At 46.8% G+C, this 22,819-nt stretch overlaps 1 protein-coding gene across 6 annotated transcripts in view; it reads right to left on the reverse strand.

Annotated features, from left to right (window-relative positions):
- Positions 1-1,303: 1,303 nt before the first annotated feature.
- The window catches only part of GNAS (GNAS complex locus), a 65,656-nt gene continuing 44,140 nt past the window's right edge, over positions 1,304-22,819 (reverse strand). For 2 of the 6 annotated variants that reach the window (XM_058562402.1, XM_058562398.1), the window contains exons 2-13: positions 16,220-16,292; positions 13,150-13,194; positions 8,839-8,893; positions 8,634-8,753; positions 6,581-6,678; positions 3,379-3,433; positions 3,178-3,251; positions 2,997-3,055; positions 2,771-2,891; positions 2,448-2,578; positions 2,058-2,125; positions 1,304-1,797 (exon numbers count right to left, since the gene is read on the reverse strand). In XM_058562402.1, the coding sequence (XP_058418385.1) occupies positions 1,651-1,797; positions 2,058-2,125; positions 2,448-2,578; positions 2,771-2,891; positions 2,997-3,055; positions 3,178-3,251; positions 3,379-3,433; positions 6,581-6,678; positions 8,634-8,753; positions 8,839-8,893; positions 13,150-13,194; positions 16,220-16,292 (1,046 nt within the window). In that variant the 3' untranslated portion in view covers positions 1,304-1,650. Of the gene's footprint in view, positions 1,798-2,057; positions 2,126-2,447; positions 2,579-2,770; positions 2,892-2,996; positions 3,056-3,177; positions 3,252-3,378; positions 3,434-6,580; positions 6,679-8,633; positions 8,754-8,838; positions 8,894-13,149; positions 13,195-16,219; positions 16,293-20,001; positions 20,409-22,538; positions 22,561-22,819 lie in introns of those variants that run through there. The other 4 variants (XM_058562400.1, XM_058562403.1, XM_058562401.1 and 1 more) reach the window with 4 other exon arrangements.

The raw sequence follows: 22,819 nt of genomic DNA on the forward strand, positions 1-22,819 counted from the left end.
AACAGGAAGTGGATTTTTGGCCTGAATTACAGAATCAGCTTGATTAGTGTCCCATTCAGCCAGTTTCAGAGAGTGTAATTGTTGATGCTGGGGACAAGCTGGTCTCTTCCCCCTACCCATCCAGGAAGCCACACCAGAGTGACCACAGCTTAAGGGATGAACCTGAGGGTGAAGACCTAGGGACCCCAAGTGGACCTTGGGTCCAAGCCACAATCCGTCATGGGTTCACTGAGTTTGCTGTGGGGGCCCATGTATGCTGATGACTGACCCCTCCCCCAACAATGGCGGAAGTCTGCTTCATTTGTATTTCATTTCGAGTTAAGTTTCACATTTTCCCCAATTTTTCTTTTAAGTAAATTGCATGTTGATGTACTTTGCCCATTTTCGTGATGGGTTTGCTTATTAATTCTTCAGAGGTCTTCGCTTATTAGGGAAATTAACCCTTTGTTACAGATTTTTACCCAGTCCCCACCCCCATTCAGTTTATGTGTGACTTTTTGTACAGTCCATTTTCCCCCCTTTGTGGCTTTTGGATCTTAGGTCATGCTTAGAGAGGACTTCTATAAACCAATGCTTTGTGAAAAGAGCCACTTTTAAGTACCTTTTTCTATTTAAACATATGTGATCAACCCACATTGAATTCATTTCTGTAGGGAATGAGGTAGGGATCCAGCTTAAATTTTTCCCCAAATGGCGAGCCAGTTTTAATACCATTGCTGTCTTTTTATTTGATAGCTCTTATTCCATTTTTCCTCCCAACTGAGGTATAACTGACAAAACTGTTAAGTTAAAGTGTACAATGTGATTTAATATATGTATATATTGTGCACCATTTCTTGAATAATCCCCCTTTCCCTCACTGATTTGAAACACTGCATTCCTAAATTTCCCCCATATAATTGAGTCCATATCTTAAAGAGCTGGACAGAGTCAAAAACCTATCACCTATTTTGGAGAGACCCTGGGTCAACCGGCACACGGTGTGACCCCGTATAGGGGCATAAGTTGGTAGAATCTTTGGATAGGGCAGTGAAGATCAGAGTGTAGAATTCTTCAACAGAGCTAGTGGTTTTCTGAGGCATGAGAGTGGGAGAAGGATGGGGTGGACATTTTGTGTTGTCTGCAAATTGTTTTCAGAAACCCAAAGATTAGCTCAACAAAAACCTGTAAGGGCAAGATTCTCCACCCACATATAACCTTGGGGCCTTGTCACCTCAACAGGTGGCCTCCCAACTTTTGATGCAGTCAAATCCATGAACAATGGGCATTTGCTTGAAACCGCAAATAACCTACAGGAGTCATGTCCTTTGCTCACATTTAATTTTTATTTTGATTTTTTTTAATGCTCCACAAGACGATATTTATTTCATTTATTTCTTTATTTCTGTTTGCTGCTGTTATTTTACTTACTGAAAGAGAGAGGGAACTTTTGTGGCCTTTTTCTTTTCTGTAGGCCGCCTTAAGCTTTCTAAATTTGGAATATATTTAAGCAAGCTGAAGGGAACAGGGATTTCGCCAATCACTCGAGGGGGAAAGGAAAGGTGGCTTTGTTAATCATGCCCTATGGTGGGTGATTAACTGCGTGTACAATTACGTTTCACTTTTAATTAACTGTGCTTAAGGCTTTAATTAAATTTGGGGGTTCCCTTCTTAGAGCAGCTCATACTGACGAAGGTGCATGCGCTGGATGATGTCACGGCAGTCGTTGAACACACGGCGAATGTTCTCCGTGTCCACAGCGCAGGTGAAGTGGGGGTAGCAGTAGTGGCGCCCATCTCCACTAGCAGTGCTGATTCTCTGTGGCACAAACATAGGGAAACACGGTCAGCGCCACCTCTGCAGAAACCTCCCATCACTGACGGGGACACCGACCAAGGACTGTTGACCAGCTATGGTTAAAACAAAACCAAGTAAAGGGGCACAAACGCTCAAATTCACACTGGCCATCAGTGAGATAAAACCGAAGAACTGGATAGTTTAATCCCCAAATTTAGAATTAAGTAAACTTATAATCTTAAGAGGACAAGCAAAGAGAACTCAAGACAGTCTCTACTCACCAGAAATTCGTCGCGGATGAAGTACTTGGCCCGGGTCACGCGTGGGTCCTCTCCGGGCTCGGGAGTAGCTACAAAGAATATAAATATTTTGCTACTGAAGGTAGTTAAAAGGTTGGAGCAGAGCTGGAGCACTGGCATTATTGCAGCCCCTTCACTTCTTGGGTTTCTCCATATACAAATGAGTGGAAATAAGGTTTCTTGCTTCCCCTACAGAGCATTTATAGTTGGGGGTCGGGGGAAGATTTCTGTTCTTAGAGGTTGTTCATTTAGGTGATTTCTAAAATTCACCTAAATGAACAACCTCCAAGAATGGAAGTTTTTAACATGCATGACTGTATAGGGCCAATAAGTTGAAACGTGTGCTAATCAACTGCAGAAGGCCATACGTACCATCCTCAGGAGTAGTGTAGCGAGCAAATTCTGGAAAGTAGTCCTCAATTTTCGATTTTCCAGCAAGGACTTTCTCAGCGAGCAGGTCTTGCTTGTTGAGGAACAGAATCACAGAGATGGTGCGCAGCCATCTAACCAAGAGGGAAGCAGGTTTAATCACTGCCCAGGAAAAGGAAGCATTCTTTCTGCAAGGGCTTTGGGATGCTTGCACGAGAACTTGCCCAAGATTCTTTTCCGTAACAGTGCAAAGACAGAGCCCTGAGATCAGTAATGGGGCTCCTGGGCGAGCAGCCGGGAGGGAACCAGGCAGTCACTCCACCAACCTGTTGTTCCAGATGCTCTTGAAGAGGTTCAGAGCCTCCTGCAGGCGGTTGGTCTGGTTGTCCTCCCGGATGACCATGTTGTAGCTGCTGCTGGCCACCACGAAGATGATGGCAGTCACATCTTCAGCAAAAGAAAAAGCCATGCATGTTAGAAGCGAAAATGATCCTTAACAATTAAAAAAGCAACATATCCCTCAAGAGCAGAGAAGCCCACTGACTTCCATACCATTGAAGCATTGGATCCATTTGCGGCGTTCATCGCGCTGGCCACCCACGTCAAACATGCTGCAGCAGAGAAACAACACCTGGTCACTCCAGAGGGCTAACGCTGGTCCAGCACTCTAACCGCCAGAGGGAACACCAAGAGCCTATCATCTCCGTTTTTTAAAAGGGAACCATTCACTTACTGGAAGTTGACTTTGTCCACCTGGAACTTGGTCTCAAAGATTCCAGAAGTCAGGACGCGGCAGCGGAGCAGATCCTAAAACAAAATCTATGTCAACGGATCTCACCAACAGAAATATGAATAACCTCCAATCTGGAGCAAAAATCTTGACTATCTTGGAAAGAGGGCTCCAAGTCCTCTGCTTGTGAGAACCTTTGCATACCTGATCGCTGGGCACATAGTCAGCCTGCTTGATGACATCGATCTTGTCCAGGAAGCTGGGAGGAAAAGGAGGACACAAGGGGTTGTTCAGAGAGCTTACGCCAGCTTGTCCACTACTCCTGTCTCTCTACAAAGTCAAGCCAAATGGAAATGATCATCCCACCGTTATACGGCATTAAGTTGGTGGGAATTTTGCTTGTGTTGGTTACATTTATGACTCAAAAGCTTATGCCTTAAATTCTGCTTGTTCTAACCTTTCAAAGATAAACATATTTGGCTGACGAGTAGGTCTAGGAATCAAGAACGAGGCTCTCAGGGCCCCTGGCCTACAGGTACAGCACAGAGCACTGGTTGGGGGTGGCTCTGGTCTTGTTTTAATTTTGAAAGGTTGGTTCTGTACAAATCAACCAGCAGAGGGCCCAAAATCAGGCACCTATCAGATTTTGTGCCATTTGATACTGATTGACTAAAAAGTTAAAGTTTCAGATTGTTTGGCTTGGGACAACATAATGGCAAGCAGTCTGAAAACTGTATACTTCCACATCATTCAGTGTTTTTAAAAAAAAGAAAAATGGCATATTTAAAAGAAGGATTATTCCCCCAAGGGACTAATGAAAATGAGATTGAGGTACTCAGCATGGGTATCCCTTCCTTCTACTTTTTAAGAATGTCAGTTATTAAAGAGAACAAAAGAAGCTGCCACAAAGGGCCCTTTTTGTCCTAACCACACCGAACAGGAAACAAACATGAAGTTCCCTTCCGTTCTATTTGGTCCATGAAATAGAACGCTCCAGACATGAAACTTCTAGTTTTCAAAAAAAATCTCACACCATCCAGGTTGTGGGTCCTCCTCTGGGCGGGGAGCAGGCACAGTGAGGGGCCTGGGGTCTTAGAGACTACCGTCCATGACAAGACAGCTTTCCATGGAAAAGCGCTGTTGCCCACCTCCCTCTCCACAGCTGTAACTTTTCCCAAAGCAAAAAATCTCTTGTTGGTGTTGCTCGACTAGACACACCTAAGGAAAAATCACTTTGGAAAGACTAGACTTTTAAACTAATACGGAATATGTTAAAACCAGCTTTTTGGGGTAGGGGTGGGGGAGCTGGAATTGTTTTCAAGTGGGCTATCAGAAAAGAAAAATCACAAAGGGAGAAAAGTCTATTTAAAGAAATTCTATAAGTTTTTTTTCCCCCTTCCTTTTTACCAGTTTCGAGTCAGTCTGGCTCTGAGGATACACTAACTTGCCCAATCAGTCTTACATTACAGCACCAGGCCAGAAATAGCTCCCCAGCCGCCCTGGCCTCCAGCGCGTTGCCATGGCAACCGAACCACAGTTCTATAAATAGATCATCAGCACCAAATCTTGTGAGAGAGACATCTGGACTGGGGCCAGCCAAACCCCAGCTCAACAAATAAAAATAGGCGGCTTAAGAAATGGGCAAGGTACCAGTATCTCAACTTTAACATAAAGGCAGTTAGACTAGAAACGTCCTGGTCAGTGCACAGGCAAGGCTGTTTTAATCGTCCCACCAGGGAAGACATTTTAAAAGTTTTAAGCTCTGTTGTTCTCCTTTTCTCCGAGTTTCCTTAAAAACTTTCCATAAACGGTGCAAATGTTGCCATTTTCAGATAAAGTTGCAGGAGTAATTTAATGTTGCTTAAAAAAAAATCTTTTAAATGGTGTGAGATTAAAAAAAAAAAAACCTGGCTAAATTGTTCATTAATGAAGTTAATACACCCTACACCCGCTTCCACAACAGTCAACACTGGGATGGCCCAACTCTCCTAATCTTGTACCTGTACTTCTGACTTGGATCCAAAATACAAAACGCAAACAATTCCAGGATTTCCATTTGTTTTGCGTTACTATAATTAGCACTTCCAGCTTTTAGTTCAAACTTTTGTGAAAATCAGGCACTTTGTTGAAGAGGGGGTGGGGGTGGGGGTCACAGGGACTGGCCACGATGGACTGTTTTTCTGTTCCTTGAAAAAATATACAAATTTGCTTGCAATATTAAACCATGACATGGCTCTCTATGTGACCACTGAAAATCATCAGATGCACCTTCCTATGGGAAAGCAGAGGCAGCGAGCGAGAACCCACAGATCCACCAGCCCCTAACCTGTGATCTGCGGGCGCATTCTAGGCAACTCGCTTTGTGTGCTGCCTGATTGCTGTTACCTCCTCCTCCCTCCTATTTATTCAACTGGTTTTCACAATAAGTTCCTCAGGCTTAGGGCTCCCAAGGAATGCAATTTTAGCTTTTTGCCAGCCAGCCTGGTACCTTGGTCCTGATGACTTAATATTTTCTATAGCAAACTCGTTTCTGAGTTTCAGCTACTTAAATGAGAGACTGCAACATCACACATACCTATTGTACCCCCGAGTCACAAAAGACACTCGAACTTCAGAATATCGTAAGTGAGACCACTTTGTGCCACATCAGCAAACAAAAGATTTCTTTAAATTTTTTTTATGGCTCTGAGCACCATATATTTACGCTATCATGTACAGGATGAGGGAGGTCGTAAACTATTTACAAGGCAACTTCCCACATGTGTGCCATGTTCACTGGAAGAGAGCCCATGAAGGGACAGAGCGAGGACCCATGGGGGGAGCACCCTTGAATTAAGGCCCCGTATGAATGAATAAGGATAGGAAATGAAACTCAACACAAGGCCCAGCTCCAGAGGAACATGCCCTAGTAATACTGGACCCTGGCAGCTACTGGAGTCACTTACCTGACAGCACAAATAGCAAAGCAGTTCTCAGGTACCAAGGAAGGGGGTGCATGTGTTTGTGCTTTCTGTTCCTCTCCCTGTTTTTAAATTACAGCAATAAAATGTAATACTTCTATATGATCCCAAGTGTGAGAGCTGCCCTATCTCCCTAAATGCTTGGAGGTCAATTCACTTAGTTACTTCAAGCTAATTAATTATGAACATCACTTTATTGCAAGTAATTATCATTTTGCTCTAACAGGCATTAATTGTTTATATAATGTCACTGCACTAAAAAGTACAATTAAGGGCTTTATAAAACAAGTGAATCAGACTAGAACTTTCTAACGGCAGGTGGGAATAACTGGCTGGCTTCTACAAAAAGAACTCATTTGCAAGTAACTTTGAAAGCGAGAGTCGAGGTTTTTGGCATCTTCTCCGTTTGTGCCTGTGTCCTGTGAGGTGGGGGAGCATCGACTTACTACTGGGCGCAGTCGATCAGCTGGTACTCGTTGGAGCGCTCGTAGCAGGCACGCACTCCCTCGTCCTCCCACAGAGCCTTGGCGTGCTCGTAGAATTCCTGAAAGTGAACCCGGGAAAGAACGTGTCAAGATACGAGCTTGCACCAGTTCAAGAACACCGTCATCAGAACTCGGAGACCCTAGTTCACGATATGACCAAAGTGGGTGTGATGCCCAATTACAAGCCAAATTAAGGAATTAATTCACCTGGAGAACTTTCATTCAACCTGTTAAACATATTAAAAATTTGAAGTATTTAATTCCTGCTGATCTCCTCTTATTGTCAATTACTGGTCTTGGGTAGTTTTCCTCCTATATTTTTTGGGGGGCGGGGGAAGGGGACAGTAACTACTGACTGATTTTGTTTCCTCAGGAAAGAATAGGAAGAATATATGCTAATCTGTTAGGAGAACATGTCAATGAATGATTCAGTGTTGTGAAAACAAGAAATTTCATTTGTAGGAAAATCTGAATTTTACCAAAAAATATTACAGCAGATCTCTTTTATGCCTTTTGTCAGTTTTTGTGGGAATTCGTGTTTGTGTATTCTAAATGGGTTTGGCTGTAAACCTTTATTAGTGGGAAAGCAGTATTAATAAGTAGGGCTAGGTAAACTTTTTTGGCAAATCTGGCCTCGCCAGTGCCTGTCCCTGTGGGGAAGGTTGTATAGGAAGAAGCAAATAACCTCGGAGTTGTTTTAAATCCACTAGGTCATGATTCACATTTCATTGGAACATAAAAACATTTTTAATTATATGGGGGCAATCTTCCCTTACAAGGAAAGAGGAGGTTTTTCTCCAATATGAATTTATCAAGAGAAGGATTAAAAGTAGGTGAGAACATAAAGTTCAGTTATCAGTAGGACTAATAAAAGTTTACTGTTCTGGGGCATTTTTAATAGACTGCCACTTTTTCTTCTCCTGTTAGAAATATAGAACCATATTTCACGAAAAAGTCTGTGCGTTGTACTGTGTATATTGTGCTTATTGCTTGAATTTTTTTCAGACAAATGCTATTTATAAAAATTTACCTAGCCATATTTAATGATACTGCTTTCCCGCTAGTTTAAGTTTACAGCCAAACCCATTTAAAATACACAAACACGAATTCCCACGAAAGCCTGACAAAAGGCAACAGTAACTCATTGTTTTCACTGTAGACAAGTCTCTTCCTTCTAGGCCTTATAAACTCACACATCTTTCCATCTTGTTTCCCGTTCCCTCTTATAAACGCTTCTTCGCCCACAAAGGGGTCAAAATGTATGTGCCCGGGCACGGGCAGTTTTGTGTTCCCTAAAAATAGTTCTTTATGGAGCAGACAAATCTTTCCAAACAGTGGCATGCACGCAGCCAGGGAGCACAGAAGAAAATCTGAGTTACAATTTAGATTAAGTCTTTTTTTTTTTTAAATAATGAGAATAGATTTCATTTGCCCAGAGGCATGGACTACTTTTAAAAAAACCTTAATAAAGGTTAAATAGTAAACTGTTTAAGATAAGAATATCAGAGCTGGCATTTCATTTCTGCATTCCTTGGTATCTTAGGATATTTTCAATTAACTGGACAATTAGCATTTGTCTGCCATATTTAACGGAGTTTTGTCTGTCACAAGATGTGTATGAGGGAACAATTAAGGCTACCACAACTCATGACTTTTTCCCTCATAAAAATTTATAATCTAGTAAAGCAAGAATTTTAATATTAAAATGTGATGTTTACTTGTGGGGAGGAGTGAGCCAAGATTTACAAGGGGTGATAGAATTTTGCTCATCCATCTTGAGCAAAGCCCTAATGATCATTAGTGATTCTTTTTTAAACATTAAGCATCCTTACAGAATTAACTTTCCTAAGAGTCAATACCACTGTGTTTTGCCGAAGTGTGGCTTGACACCGGTGTGCCTGTGTGATGTACGGAGGTGACTGGTGAGCAGAGCTCCAACCTGGTGGCTCGTCACCTGTCCTGTCTGCGGTGCAGGGGAGGGGGCCGAGGCCGCACGTTTGAGGTCTTAGCTTACGGGAGGGAAATCGAAGTCGGGCACGTTCATCACGCTCAGAATGTAGTCCACTCTGAACTGGTTCTCAGGGTTGGCCAGCTCCACAGGGGGCACCAGGTTGCTCATGGCGGCCACAATGGTCTGAAAGGGATTTAGCAAAGTGGTCAGGGGGATGGCACTGTCTGAAGGGGAGGCTAAGAGAATGAGAGAGGACCCGGACACCTACTTCAATGGCCTCTTTCAGGTTGTTTTTGATGTCCTGCACCTTCGTTGCCTTCTCACTACAGTGGGATTGAAAAGAAAAAAAAAATCATATTGCAACACGTCGACTAGCAGTGTCACTTTAGCCAAGATATTCCAACTAAAAGCATAGTATTCTGTTCTTGAAGGAGTTGTGGGTTCAGATATGTGCAGAGATTGGAGGTTCCTGGATAAAGGTGGTTTCAAATTATAACCTCCCAAATGTGTCCCAAGGACACACCCGATTTGGGGCAGATTAGCAAACTGGCATCGAGATAATGATCAAGGCTACTGTACCGAAGTCGGACGTGTTCATTTACTGTTTCAGAAGTGGTTCCATCTGCTTGAAGCCCCCACTGCACACCAACGCTTCCTAAAAGGTTCCTATGCGCCCTTAACGACATCCCTGTTTTTGGGGGGAGGGTGGGGTACTTCATTGTGGGGTTCGGGAGGAGAAAGTTTCCTGGTTCGACTTGGGGCTTACTCCACCACTGGGCAGTATGCTGAGAACCAGTGAGTGCAGGGGGTGGTGTCAGTTACAGATTTCAGGGCTTCTACGGCCCTGTTATTTACTTATTTATTTAAATAGTCATCGTGTGTCTGTCACTGCAGTCAGCAGCAACGAATGACGTTTCTAGTTGATGATGTTAATACACACCGATCCCTTGAGGTGAACAGGAATAAAGATTCTGCCTCTGGAAGTCTTTACGATCTAGGACTTATGCAGAGTGGGGTGCGGGGGGGTCCCTCTGTTAGGTAGAGATTAGAGGTTTTGTGGCTTCTTAATTTTGATTTTAACTTGGACATACAGGATGGCCTGTGTGGTATGTGGAACGCTCTATGTTCTGTCACTGGGACCACAAGGCCACACCCTTTGGCTTCTAGGGTCCCCTGATGGAATGTTTGTACCCGGTGACATCAATAAAAATGCTGTGTCTTGCAGAAATTGCCCTTCACCTGAGGCACAGCCAGGGAAAATTCCTGAGTTTGTGTTTTTAGGGGATAAGGACACTTTGCTTGGGGTATCAATCGTGCCACATCCACGCACCCTGCCTCACTTCTTGGTTTTGCAGTGGGGGCAAATGGAACCAATCTGCACAACACACCTACTGTGTATTAGGCCCTGGGACGTGACTGTCACGTGGGACTAAGGTGCTAGCCTCACAGGGGGAGAAACTGAGGCTGAGAGAGGGCAAGTCTGAGCCACGAGGGAGGAGAAGGGACAGAGCCTATTTCCTGCTGTGTGTAACTCTCAAAAAAAATTGTGCGATTCTCAATTTTTGAAGCATTCACTTGGTTGATTCACCTAGAGTCATAGGATGCAGGTAGAAATTCAATACGTAACCCCTCTGGAGAAGAACACAGCAGAACATCAACGTAGACGAAATGCCAAGGGGCTTAACAGCACCTGCAGCCCGGCCGAGTGGTTCTTGGGGCCTGGGGAAGGTAGATCTCGGGGTGCAGGGATCACTGAGGGGGTCGTGTGCTCACCTGCCAACAGCCCTGCCCTGCGAAGAACCTGGTCTTTCCTTATTCAAATCATTTTAATAGCTAATATTTCCTGAGCATTTTATTCTTTCAAAGTAAATGTTTGCATATTTATTTGAGGGGTGGCCCTCATTTTCTGAATGATCTCACTTCACCTATTTCCAGGATCAGCCCTCTATTAATCGGCTGTTGAGACACTGCTCCTTTTATATGGGAATAAGGAGTTTAGAGGTGCCGTTCTTGTCAGCTCTTGAGGGTGTGCATGTTTTGGGGTGGGGGGTGACAGATGGTACCAGAAACCCCCTCATGGCCATTTAAATAAAAGTGCTGCGAGTCAGGAGAACTTGAGAGCAGATATGACAGCGAGGGGTGTGCTGCAAACCAGGAGTGGGGAATTTGTGCCCACATCCGAAGTCGGACTCCGGCCCCCAGACTCTTAACACAGCCACTTGATATTTAAAGGGACCGGGAGTCCTGACCACTAGGTGGGCTTTTTTGCTGTGCGTGTGCAGAATTGAAGCTCGTTTCTGAAATTAGGACTGATGTCCAGACTTGGTGCTGTAGTCTAAAATCAGTTATTTAGACGTTCGAGTTTTAAAAGGACGTTTGTTTGTCCCTAATGTTCACTTATGAATTTAAATTTACCTAAAACTCCATAGGACAAACCCATTCCCATTCATTAAAAACAGGCTCCATTTCCATGGTAATGCGAGCCATTAACCTTTGGTTTTAAGGTCCCACAATAGTTAAAACTTAGATATGTCCGAGTATTAAATACCCAAATGTACATATGGCAGGAGAAAAGTATTTCCAGAAACGAGGTTCGTTCATTCAGTTTGACATTCTGGTCTAAGCAGTAGTATGACTGGAAAACTTCCAGTCTTAGATACGGATATTTTGAGAACATGTTCAGTATTCATCTACGTATGTGAATAGGTGTGGGAGTGTATCAAGTATAAAACATCTAAAATAGAAATCTGAAATCTAATTCGGGTGTGTAACACTAAAACGTAAAATTCTTCCATTGAAGCCACTACTACGTAGACGGAGCCATTATACTGGGGGCTGGCAGGTTTATCATCATTTTTACTATGGGTTAATGAATTTAACACTGATTGTGAAATTTAAAGAAAACTTCTCAGACGTCTCTAAACTACTTAAAGCCAAAATATATATCAATTGCTAGAATTCTGATGGACTAAAAAACTGGGGCTGGGGCTGGAAGTACGTTTAGGATATTCCAGCCCCCTGCAATTCCTCCCCTGTCTAAGTATAAAGCAGATTAGCTGGGTTCGAATTTTAGGAGCCACCCCCCCTACCCCTTGGGCTAACTAAGTGGTAGAGGAAGGCTATGCTGTACTAAGTTTCATTCAGTTCTATACCTTTATCTTTGTGCTTTTGTGGGAAAAGACAGACAAAAGAAGAAAGACAGAAGACAGACGCAAGATACAGAGATTGCTGAAACATGCAGAGAATTTTTATTTATCACGTACGTTAATACTTATATTTACTTGTAGAACAGAGTCACAGATAGAAGTGCAGGCAAGGTGTTAGTAGGGTTCAAGGGTCTAGCACAGCTTCTAGTACACAGTAGGTTGTTCAATAAGGACTTGTCATATTTCTCAAATGCCAACTTTTGGTACAGTAAACTGTCAATCACTTTTTACGTAGATGCCTTTTTTGGACTGTTGCTACACTACATTTTTGCCAATTAAGAATTTCATTCCGTTTTTTTTTTTGTTCCAGTTATCTTTAGAGGTTAGGTGGTAGGGCCCCATCCCCCCTCCCCCCCGACAACAGAATATTATTCTTATTAGAAGTTCCTAAGACCAGGCAATTCCAGCATGCAAAGTGTGATAGGACATAGCCGGGAAGATGAGAAACTGTAGCCATCATCTAGGGATAATATATTCTAAAAAAAACAGATGAACAAACATGTGTCAGTTACTTTGTCCTGACCCCAATATCCTTTGCCCCGCCCCTCCCCAGCCACAGAAGCTATTTCTTTGAGATGCTCTAGGCTAGGTCAATGAGCTCTGCATGTTCTCATGAGAAATGGCTACTCCATCACTGCATGCTGAATATGCAAGCAGAGCCAGAATGGGTTACCTGGCATGCGTGTGTGTGTGTTTGCATGTGATGAGTAGGGGGGATGCAGGAAGTGGAAAAAAAAAAATTGATAATGAATGGAAAAAAAAAAGATGGATGCCATCGTTAATTTCCTATCCACTAGCTAACATAAAATACCTTGAATAAAAATAAATTTGATAATTTTTAAAAGACCAAAGGCCTTTCGAGATCATTCTTAACAATGACCTCCTCCAACGGGCCGAACTTTTTTTTTCAAAACTCAGGACAGCGCGGCACCATGTATTTTAAGAGGTAAAGTATTATTTTTTTCAAGGAGGTCTGAAATTTTAAAATCAGACCAACCATTGATGAAATGAAATTTAGTAGACAGTTTTAAAGACACGTCGCCAATTCAAATGGAGAGCTGGGGGGAAACAGAAACCATGTGAAAAAACATCAATTCTCAAAACCCTGAACTGATCATCCAATGCTGAAATCCATAACTTTTCCCCAGCTGGATCTAATTATACTTTAAGGATGGCCAAAAAAGATTGTTTTGCACTTCACGTGCTTTGAAACATTAAGAGCTCGTCTGTGTCATTTGCAAACGTATACCGAGATGGCTGATGGCCCTTCAACGACTTGTGCTTTCTTCCCAGGTCTCTGCCCTCAGTTTCCCAGTATGATCTTCATGCTTGTGTGTTTGTTAGAAAGTGTTTCTGGTTTTGAATGTGCCTACCCATCGCTGTTGCTCCTTGCAGCCTGCGGGTCCTCTTCGCCGCCCCTTTTAAAGAGAGATTGAAAGCTCACCTAATCTGCAAGGCACGGCAATGTCACAAACCCCACACAGCCTCTCGACACTCCTAAACGAATGGCCACCATCCTCCCGTTAATTCTTAGGTCTCCCTTCTGGCTAAACTGGAATGTCAACTGAGACTGCAGGCCGTGGAGGGAAGATCCCACACCTGTGCTGCTGCACCAGCAGAGCCCTCTGGAGACTCTGGTCGGGTACAGAAGGGACAGATAATTATTTTCTTGTGCTTTCACTAAATGTACATGCATTAGGGAGCTAAAGCAGGGATTTATCTCACAATTCTTTTGAGAATATAGGAGTCCATGAGGCTCCTAATTCTCCCAGATCTCAACCTTCACAGTTGTTGTATCTGAACACACGAAGGCATGGGTGATTTTTGCCCATGATTTCCTGGTGCAATATTAATGACCTCCCTTCTTCCAGTTGGGGAAAACTACCTATAAAATGTTTTTATTTATAAATAATTGTTCCCCATAAACTGTCATCACTTAAAACTGTACCTGGACTATGAGGCAGCGGAAAAAAAAACCCCACTCAAAACCCAAATCTTCACAAATGGTTGGAATTCTTTCCTGAAGGTGGGAAGGGCAGGATGGCTAAGCCTTCTATGTGGTTTTGTAATTGATTAGCTTATTAGCTCAACCAAGGTTAATGGTACTTTTTTCTTCTGGCACTAAATGTAAGGAAGAGAGTTAGCTTTGTGTTAGGAAAATCCACACCTGACCTCTGTATTTCTGAAGGTCAGATTAATATTACACGTTACTCTAAAAATGTAATTGGCACGGCAGTCTGCGGATAGTTAAGGCAAATTTAATAGCTCAGCCCAGCCCTAACAAAGCGCACATTTACGGGAGCAAGGAGGCAAAGGCCCTGGCACCACGCAGAAACACCCTTTAGTGGATGGATGTCATTTCATAGGGAATTCCTAGTTAAGAAGAAAACCGAGATTGTTGCAATACCGCAGTGAGGAAAAAGAAAAAAGGAGGCTCAGCTGACGAGATAAAAATAAGGTTTCTAGACTCACATGAAGAATTCCCCTGTATGTCACTTTCACAGGCTAAATTTAACATCCTTGGAGATTACCTATGGCTTCCTCTACAAAGCAGGCAAACTGGGAATGTCGCTTCCTCTTTTCAAAAAGAAAATAGAAAAGAGAAGTTCTGGTTTAAATGCCTTGTCTGCATTACAGACCGGCTTACTTAGGGAAGAGAATCCTTTCTCTAAAAATTAAAAAATTTTAGGGCAATCTGTAGAGTAATAAAACTCTAAGTAAATTATTTCAAGGGTGTCCTATCTTCCCTCAGACTCGAGCTTAGGTAAACAGTGGCCGCTACATCCTTTTAAAAATGCTAGCCATGTCCAATTTTAATCAAAATATTTATCTAGAGAGTACATGGTCAAATTATTTTTGCTTAACTAGCCTCATGAAGAAGCACTGTCTAGCAAGTTGGAGGGGGAAAAAATGTGCAAGATTTTTTTTTTTTTAACTACAAATTCATAGCTAGAAGTCTGTTTCGGGCTTTTTGTTTATTGACTGATGGCAATCTCTGGTGGCAGGGCTTTATTGAAGGGTGTGTCAGGAATTAATTTCAGCATTGGCTAGTGACAAGGCGACTTATTTGACAAAATGTATGTGCATATTGATAATTCCAATTCTTCTGAATTCACAGTTAAAGCATAAAAAGCACTCTAAGCTAAAATGTCCATTTGTTTAGGTGATGTCATCCTTTTCTTACCCCCTCTTATCTAAGAAATTCTAGAATTTTCCATAAAGAGCAGCCTTCGGCACAGGTCTTTTACCTCTAAGAGGTGATAAAACTCATCTTTGTTTCCCGGTGCCTAGTGCATAGCAGGCGACAGTATACGGTTTTTTATTTGTTTGTTTTTGGTTTCTTTGGTGCATAACTGAATTAAACTATGCCGTTTTGACCCAATCTCCCCTTTTTCAACTAAAGGGAATACAACTGAGGGATAAATTTTCAACTGAATTCAGGTTTAAGAAAGGGAATGGGACTGCTAAGCAGCTAGTAATTGCAAACTAGTGCCTTCAGGTGTTTGTAATCTACCGGGGTTAACTGCTCTCACACCAGTGGAAACAAGCTGGTCAATTTAGCTTTTTCTGTTTCACACATTTTGTTACATGAGAATGAGGGAGGGACCCATCTGGAGTCTGGGGAGAAAAGCCAATTGCCTGATTCTATTGAGCCCCCACCCCTGTTTGCATTCTTCATGGCAAGCATGACGCCGTATTTATCTTTTACATCCCTAATATACGTGCTCTCGTTTAGTCTTTATTTTCATTGCGGTATCGTCAGATTGTCCCATACCAAGATGCCTAGAAGGACTTTTCAAAGGCAAAAATCCTCCTTGAACCGGCCAGAAGTACCTAACTCCCAGTTTTTCGATCATTTAAATGTCTCCTTTTCGAGTCTTTAGGCAAGACTATTGATTTTTACAAAGGGAAACAATGATTTGCCCATAATATTAATTCCAAAGGGGTGTGGGATAAGGAATTATTAACAAGGGCTGCCTCTTCCAACTTTGTTTTATGTGAGAATATTACTGAAACAGTGTTTCCATAATGGTTTAAAACATCCTGCACCAGGGTGCAGTGATCTGCTGGGGCCAGGGGACTCCACTCTGCAGGGCTTGGCCCGCAAAGTTGGGAGGGGGGGCACCTAGCCAGTGTCAGCCGTGTTGGAGACCCCATTGCACCAAAATCTGCGGGCAGGTCTGCGGCAATCTGTCACGGGGCCAACCAGGAGATGTTTTACAAGAACCCTGGTGCTTTATTATTATTATTTGTTGCTGCACTGAAGATTAAAAGGGGGGGGGGGGATATCCCTAACAAGCTCTTCCCCAGACTTTCTAATATGTAGGCTGAAAAAATTAAATGAAAATGGGCTGCCCAGCCCCCCAACCCTTCCTAAACTTCCTAAAGGTTAGTACCAAATGTGTTCCTCCTCCTGTGCCCCTGCACAGATATGACACTTACTCTCCATTAAACCCATTAACATGCAGGATCCTCATTTGCTTCACAATGGTGCTTTTACCAGATTCTCCAGCACCTAGAAAATGAAAGTAAGTCTCAGGTTATGAAGGAGGCATTTCACACACTTTGGGCAGGGAGAGCACTGCTGTTTTTTCCATAGAAGCAACACGCAAAAAACAAACAAAATAACAGACTTGCAATTTTCCTTGACATTTCGGCGCAGAGAAAGTGAATTAAATGTCCAACTCTGTGTCTACCTGCAGTATTTCACCATCAGAACAACAAACAAGAATTAAAGGTTTACGCTGTTTTTAGGTGTCTTTTTTTTTTTTTCTTTTGGTTGTTTTAAAATTTTTGGGGTGGGCAAGCAAAGGGGCAAAGAGAGGGAATGACGCAATTTTGTCATTTGAGGGGGAAAAAGAAAATTGAAGTTAAAACTGTGAAACTGAATCCTTGAAATGGGAGCATTCACTGGTAAAATGTGCACATAAATGAACATAGCTACATAATTCATTGTTTGTCAGATGTTTCATGGTTAAAATACCCAGGATTCACAAACAATGCCCAGACACTGCAGTCTCCTCCAGATCACGTTCTGACGCAGCACTAAGCTCCTCAACATTGTCACAATGCAGCTTCTTTCCGTGCAGGTTTCTCTCCCCTTGGGCTACTTAAAAATCAACCCCTAAAACCCCAACATTACATTTTATCTACCCTCCTTTCCCAATTACTTCCCTCTGCATACAACAACCATATTGCTGGGGAAAATGGGAGACCATCAATTTTCTGTTACCTTCTGGAAAAACATTTTAATATCAAATGTAGTGCTTGAAAACAACCATATTCACATGTAGCAATGACTGTAAGGAGCATTAAAAGGACAAGACTTTAATCACAAGGAAAAATATTCCTGGAAACCACTGAATTTTCAGATCCCAAAGCCCTCCCCAACTAAAAGTAAGAAGGAACACACGCCTCCATTTTAAATCACCTTTCATTTGTAAAAATATATTTTATGGAAAAAAAAAATTTTTCACCAAGCTAGAAGGAGGATTGCTATTTTTTCATTTTCTTTTCTGCAAATGCACACTCTCTCCAATAAATAATCCTTGTGTGAACAGTATTTTGCCCTCCTCCCACACAAACCTGTTTGGTTTTTTTACCCCTCTTTTTCTTTCTTTTTCACTTTTATTAATTGTTTTGTTTTACTTCCCAAAGAGCAGAGCATTCCTCCTTCTCTTGCCTTCTCACAAGCTGTAATCAATATCTGTAAAAGTTAAAATTAGTTTCCACAGAAACACTGATTTCAAAGCAAACACTCTATCTTACTTAATGAGCCTAGCTCTCATAAATTAAAATATTAAAGGCACTATTAAGAGATTCCATGAAAAGAATACATAATATCAGAATCTCCAATATTCTTACTTCAGAATTGTTAAAATTTGTGACACCTCTCTTTTACAGGCACAAAGAGATCTGTGCCTCAGTTTCCACATTTATGAAATTAAGAGAATTGGGCTGAAAAAATCTTTTCAAGATCTTTTTGTGGTACTGTAATTCACTCAATTTTTATGTCATCAAATTACAACGGATTAAAAAGAGGATTCTGGGCATCATTATGTTTCCTGTGTGGGGGGGGGGGGGGAGGCATTATTTGGTGAGAATCACCATTTGAAAATGCAAAATGCGTGGCAGTGGCTTGAGGTGCAGACCACTGCGCCAGGGGCTGTCAATAAATAGTGATAAAATGTATGGACCAGGGCACTGAGGAAGATTAGGCCACAGTGATGCAAGGTGTGATCTGAGTAACAGTCTTCAATTTTAAGTGGAGACTTTGGGATCACTGTGCAAAGGTGTTAGAAATTTAAGGTACCATTAGCATCACACTTGTTTTCAATTAGTATTCAGTTAGCAAGACAGCACTCCTAAGAAAGATTCTAGACTTTTCTAGGCTTATACTTTGAAATCACTTATATGCATATTAATATTCACATAGCATAATTCCACCTTTAGAAGTTTTAGACATGACCTCAACATATGTACTATTTAATTACTGAAATGGCAAATGCATAAAACACCAGAGAGACGTATTTTCCCTTAATTAATAATTTTCTGCTTTACATAAATCTGGGCCCAGGAGAACAAAGACATGACCCATCCGAGAAAAGCAAACCAAACACCACCACAAATAAAAACCAGCCTTTTACATTTTATTCTTTATAATCAAGCAGTTTTGTTGAAATCTGACCATGAACTAGGTCTTAACCTAGCAAATCCACAAATTAACTCAGATAGCCAAATTACTAAGGAAGTAGAAAGCTTCCATACTAATTAATGCTTGTGTTATCTTCTGGTCATTTCAACAATTTCTTTTATGTTTCTTTTGTTTGTTTTTTCCCCCAAAGCAGCACCTTTAAGAAAAAAGGAGAAAAAGCCATCTCCTTACAGTTAACAATCCCCACCCCCCTTTTTTTTGGCCAAAGAGGAAAAACCGCAATCAAAAGAGAAAACCCAAAACCAAACAACCAAATGGCACTTGACAAACTAACTAATGTCTTTTCATCTCCTTCCACCTGGAAAAAAAGTCTTCTCCTTAAAACCCTCTCAATCCCCCCTCCCACCTTGAAAAGGACAAAAAAAAACGCCATTTCCAGACCAAGAAGCCATTTACAGACAAATGTCATTTTCCAGTTCTATCTGATTTGTGAATGTCTTTTTTTTTCTTTTTTCACAAAGCACTCTCAATGTGGCCGACTAACAGGAAAATATGTGTGTGTGTGTGTTAAGGGTTGGGGGGGCGCTGCTGCGGGAGGGGGGCATCTGCTACAATTAATTCTCTTCTTTGCTTTTCAAAAAGCCTGCATGTCTGGAAGGGGAAAAAAAGGTCATACTGTAAAAATGACGTGTCATTTGGCTTCACTGGGCACTTAGCGTACTAACTCCATTTTTTTTTTTTTTTTTTGGTCTTATTTTATTTGATTCTCCTTCTCTTCCTTCCACGGCCCGGCCCGGCCCGGCCCGGGACACGTCTGCTCCGCGCACACAGCCTGTCCTGCCCGAAACGCACAAGTCGCGCCCAGCGGCGGCCGCGCTCCCTCCCCCCCACTCCGGCGCCACGACTCGCCCGCGCCCCCTCCCCCTCACTGCACCACCTTTACCACTCCGATCCCTTCCGAGGGGCTGATGTCACCCGCCCCCCCACTCTCCTCGGCCACTTCCCCCGCCAAAGCCTCCCCTTGCCGAGGCCCCCTCAGCCACCGCGGCGCCCCCCCGCGTCACCCCCTCCTCTTCTGGCCCCTTTCTTTCTCCTTTTCCCTCTCCCAACAAATCACACACCCCACGGAGGCGGGTCCCCCTCCCTCTGCCCGCCACCCCATTTCCTGTCCCCGAAACCCTCTTTTTGTCGCAGTCTCCCGAGCCCTGTGGGACTCCCCCTCCCCCTCCCCAACACGCACCCAAACCCCTGGCGTCGTGTAGGCCTCGCGGAAAAAGAAAAAAGAGCGAGGAGGAGGGCGAGAGAGCGAGGGAGGAAGGGCGGGCCAGGGGAGAGGGACCCGCGCCCGCTTCGCCACGGCCCCCGCCCCATTTTGAGCCCCCGCCCGGCCGAATCTGCGCTCTGGGGTCCCCCTTCCGGCCTCGCCCCCCAGAGACAGAGCCCGCGAGCGGGCAGCGGGCTCGGGAGCGCGCGCCCGGGGCGGGGGGCGGGCTCGGCGCGCGCGGCCTGCGGGGCGCCCCGAGGGGCCCCCGGGCCGGGCCGGGGCCGGCGCCCCCCGCCCCGCCCTTACCCAGCAGCAGCAGGCGGTGCGTGGCCCGGTAGACCTGCTTGTCCTTCTGCAGCTGCTTCTCGATCTTTTTGTTGGCCTCGCGCTGCGCCTTCTCCTCGTTGCGCTGGTCCTCGGTCTTACTGTTTCCGAGGCAGCCCATGGCGGCGGCGGCGGGGCGCGGGCGCGGCCGGGCTGCGGCGGCGGCGGGGCCGGGCGCGGGCGGCCTCACGCGGGCCGGGAGGGCCGGGGCAGCGCCGGGCGGGCGGGCCGGGCGCGGGCTCGGCTCCTCGGGGAGGAGCGCGCGGGGCGGACTGCGGGGCGCGGGCCGCGCGAGGGGAAGGTGGTGTCGCTCGGACCGAGGGCAGCGCGCAGCTCCCCGCCCCTCGAGCCGAGGCCGAGGGGGCTGATGGCCGCCGCCGGGCCGAGGCGGACCAGAGCAGGAGCTGCGGGAGCTGCTGCCGCCGCTGCCGCCGCCGCCGCTCTTATTGCCTCGGCCCGAGCCCCGCCGCCGCCCCGACCCAAAACGCCGCGGCGGGCGGGGGGAGGCGGGGGGAGGAGGAGGCAGCGGCGGCGAGGGGGGTGGAAGGAGGAGGAGGAGGAGGAGGGATGAGGAGCAGCCGCGGCAGCGGCCGCGGCGGCGGGGAGGGCGGGAGCTGGCGGAGGGAGGCGCCCCCCGGGTGCCCGGGAAGGGGGGGTCCCTCCGCCCGCGCCCGGCCCGGGACGGGACAGGCCGGGGAGCCGCCCCCTCGCCCCCTGGCTCGGGCCCCAGCCGGGCCGGCCGCGGGGGGAGAGGGGGCGTCTCCGAGCCAGTGACGACCCCTCGCACGACGCCAACGCTCCACCCCCCGGGCCGCGTCGCCCTGCGGCCCCCGAGGCCGCGGGCCCCCCCCTCCCGCGGGCGCCGCCGAGGGGCCGGGGTGGGCGGAAGGGGAGGGAGCGCGAGCCCGAGCCCGGACTTAGGAAAATTTTCGAAAAGAAGAGAGAGACACAGAGAGAGCCAGAGAGCAGGGAGTGTGGAAAAAGCGAGGCGAGCACGAACCAAAGGACAGAGCAACCGAAAAGGAAAATGTGTCCAAACACACACACAAATACTCAATAAAAATCCACACTACACAGCGATGGTGGTGTCTGGTGGCGGTGGCGGGGGTGGGGGTGGGGGTCTGACTAGATGAGCCGCTCGTCGCGCCCCCGGCGCCGGGCGCCATTGCCCGCGCCGAAGGCCCCCGTGGCCCCGGAGCGCCCGCGGCCTCTGCGCTTAGCGCGGCCGCCCAAGTAGGAGAAGAAGGCGCAGCCCAGGAACACTCGGAAGCAGCAGGTCGCCCCGAAGACGAAGCCGCAGCCGCGGCCCTGCTCCGTGCGCTTCTGCAGCAGGAAGTTGAGCACCCACGAGGGGCTGCGCACCGAGAAGACCAAGAAGACCACGAGGGGCAGGTGGGCGCTCAGCGCGCCGGCCTTCAGCGGCCCGGGCCGCCACACGACGCCCCCCACGCGCGGCGCCGAGTAGTAGGCGTCGTCCTCGTCGCCCGAGTCCGTGTCCCACTCGGCCCAGGCCCTACTCGTGCCCGCGCCGCCGGCGCCCTCGCCGCCCCCGCCGGCGCCCTCCGCGGCGCCCTCGTCGTCGTCGTCGGCGGCGGCGGCAGCGGCGGCGGCCTCCGGCCCTTGGGCCTCCTCCGGGGCTTCTGGCACCTTCTTCTTCTTCTTCTGCATCTTCTCCAATTTCTTCCTCTCCTTCTCCTTCTTCTTCTCTTCCTTTCTTCTCTGCTCCAGCAGCTTCTTCTCGATCTTTCTTCGCTCTTTTTCGGTCAGGAACTTCTCGGGCGGCACTTCCCGCGCCGAGTTCTTCGGAGTCTTCGCGGTCTTCTCGGTGTCCCCGCTCTTCCGCGGCGCGAGCGGCTCTCTCGGCTCGGCCAGCGCTGCAGCCGCCGCCGCAGCTTCGGCAGCCACCTCGGCCGCAGCCGCCGCCGTCTTCCTCTCGCTCTCCGCTGCCCGGGCTTTGATCTTCATGGCCATCTTCAGCATGGTGGCTCGGCCACCTCGGGGTGCCCGGCTCTCGCCTGGCCCGGGCGCCCTGCCTGCCCCCGGCCTCGGCCTGTCCGGCCCCTGTGCGCCCCGTGTCGGGGGACTCGGCTGCGATCCCCGCTGCGCTGCCCCGGGGCCGCGGAGCGCGGCTGCCCGGGCTTCGGGCTGCTGGGCTGGCTGCCTAAGAGTTAGCGCCAAAAAGGATGAGCAAATGAAAAAGGGGCGAGAACAAACCAAAAAGCACCCAACAACAGCGAGAAACCAAAAAGCACCAAGAAATGTCAAACAACTCAAAAAAGAAAAGTGCAGAGGCGCGATGGCACGAATCTGGTTGTTACCCTCAGGCGCTCCTGGGTTTGGCTCTTGGGCACGCCAATGGAGAGGAGAAAAGAGAAAAGAGAGAGAATTGGGGGGTGCCCGGGAGGCTCGGGGCAGGGCGGCAGCGCCGGGGCGCCCTTGCCCTGTCCCGGCCCCGGTGGCTCTTGCCCGCGCCGGGCGACTCGCACTTCCGCGGGAGGCCACGGTGCACCCGGACTTACATGTGAGTGAGGTGCACTCACACGCAAGGCAGTGCCTGCCGGCCGCCGGCCGCCCGCCGCCGCCACCCCGCGCCGGGACAGGGGTTCGCTCCAGCCGCGGCGCCGCAGCCCCGAGCCCGAGAGCCAGCGAGCGAGCGAGCGCCGCGCCGGGCCAGCCACCTGACGCAGCCCGCTCCGCGGTGCCGACGCGACTGAGTGTCCCCGCCGAAGAGCAGCGCTCCTAACAAGCACGATGACGCCCCAGCCTCTTCAGAGGACGGACCCACAGCGGCGGCCCCTAT

The sequence above is a fragment of the Diceros bicornis genome, chromosome 19 (assembly GCF_020826845.1).
Source record: "Diceros bicornis minor isolate mBicDic1 chromosome 19, mDicBic1.mat.cur, whole genome shotgun sequence".
Taxonomy (NCBI): Eukaryota; Metazoa; Chordata; class Mammalia; order Perissodactyla; family Rhinocerotidae; genus Diceros; species Diceros bicornis.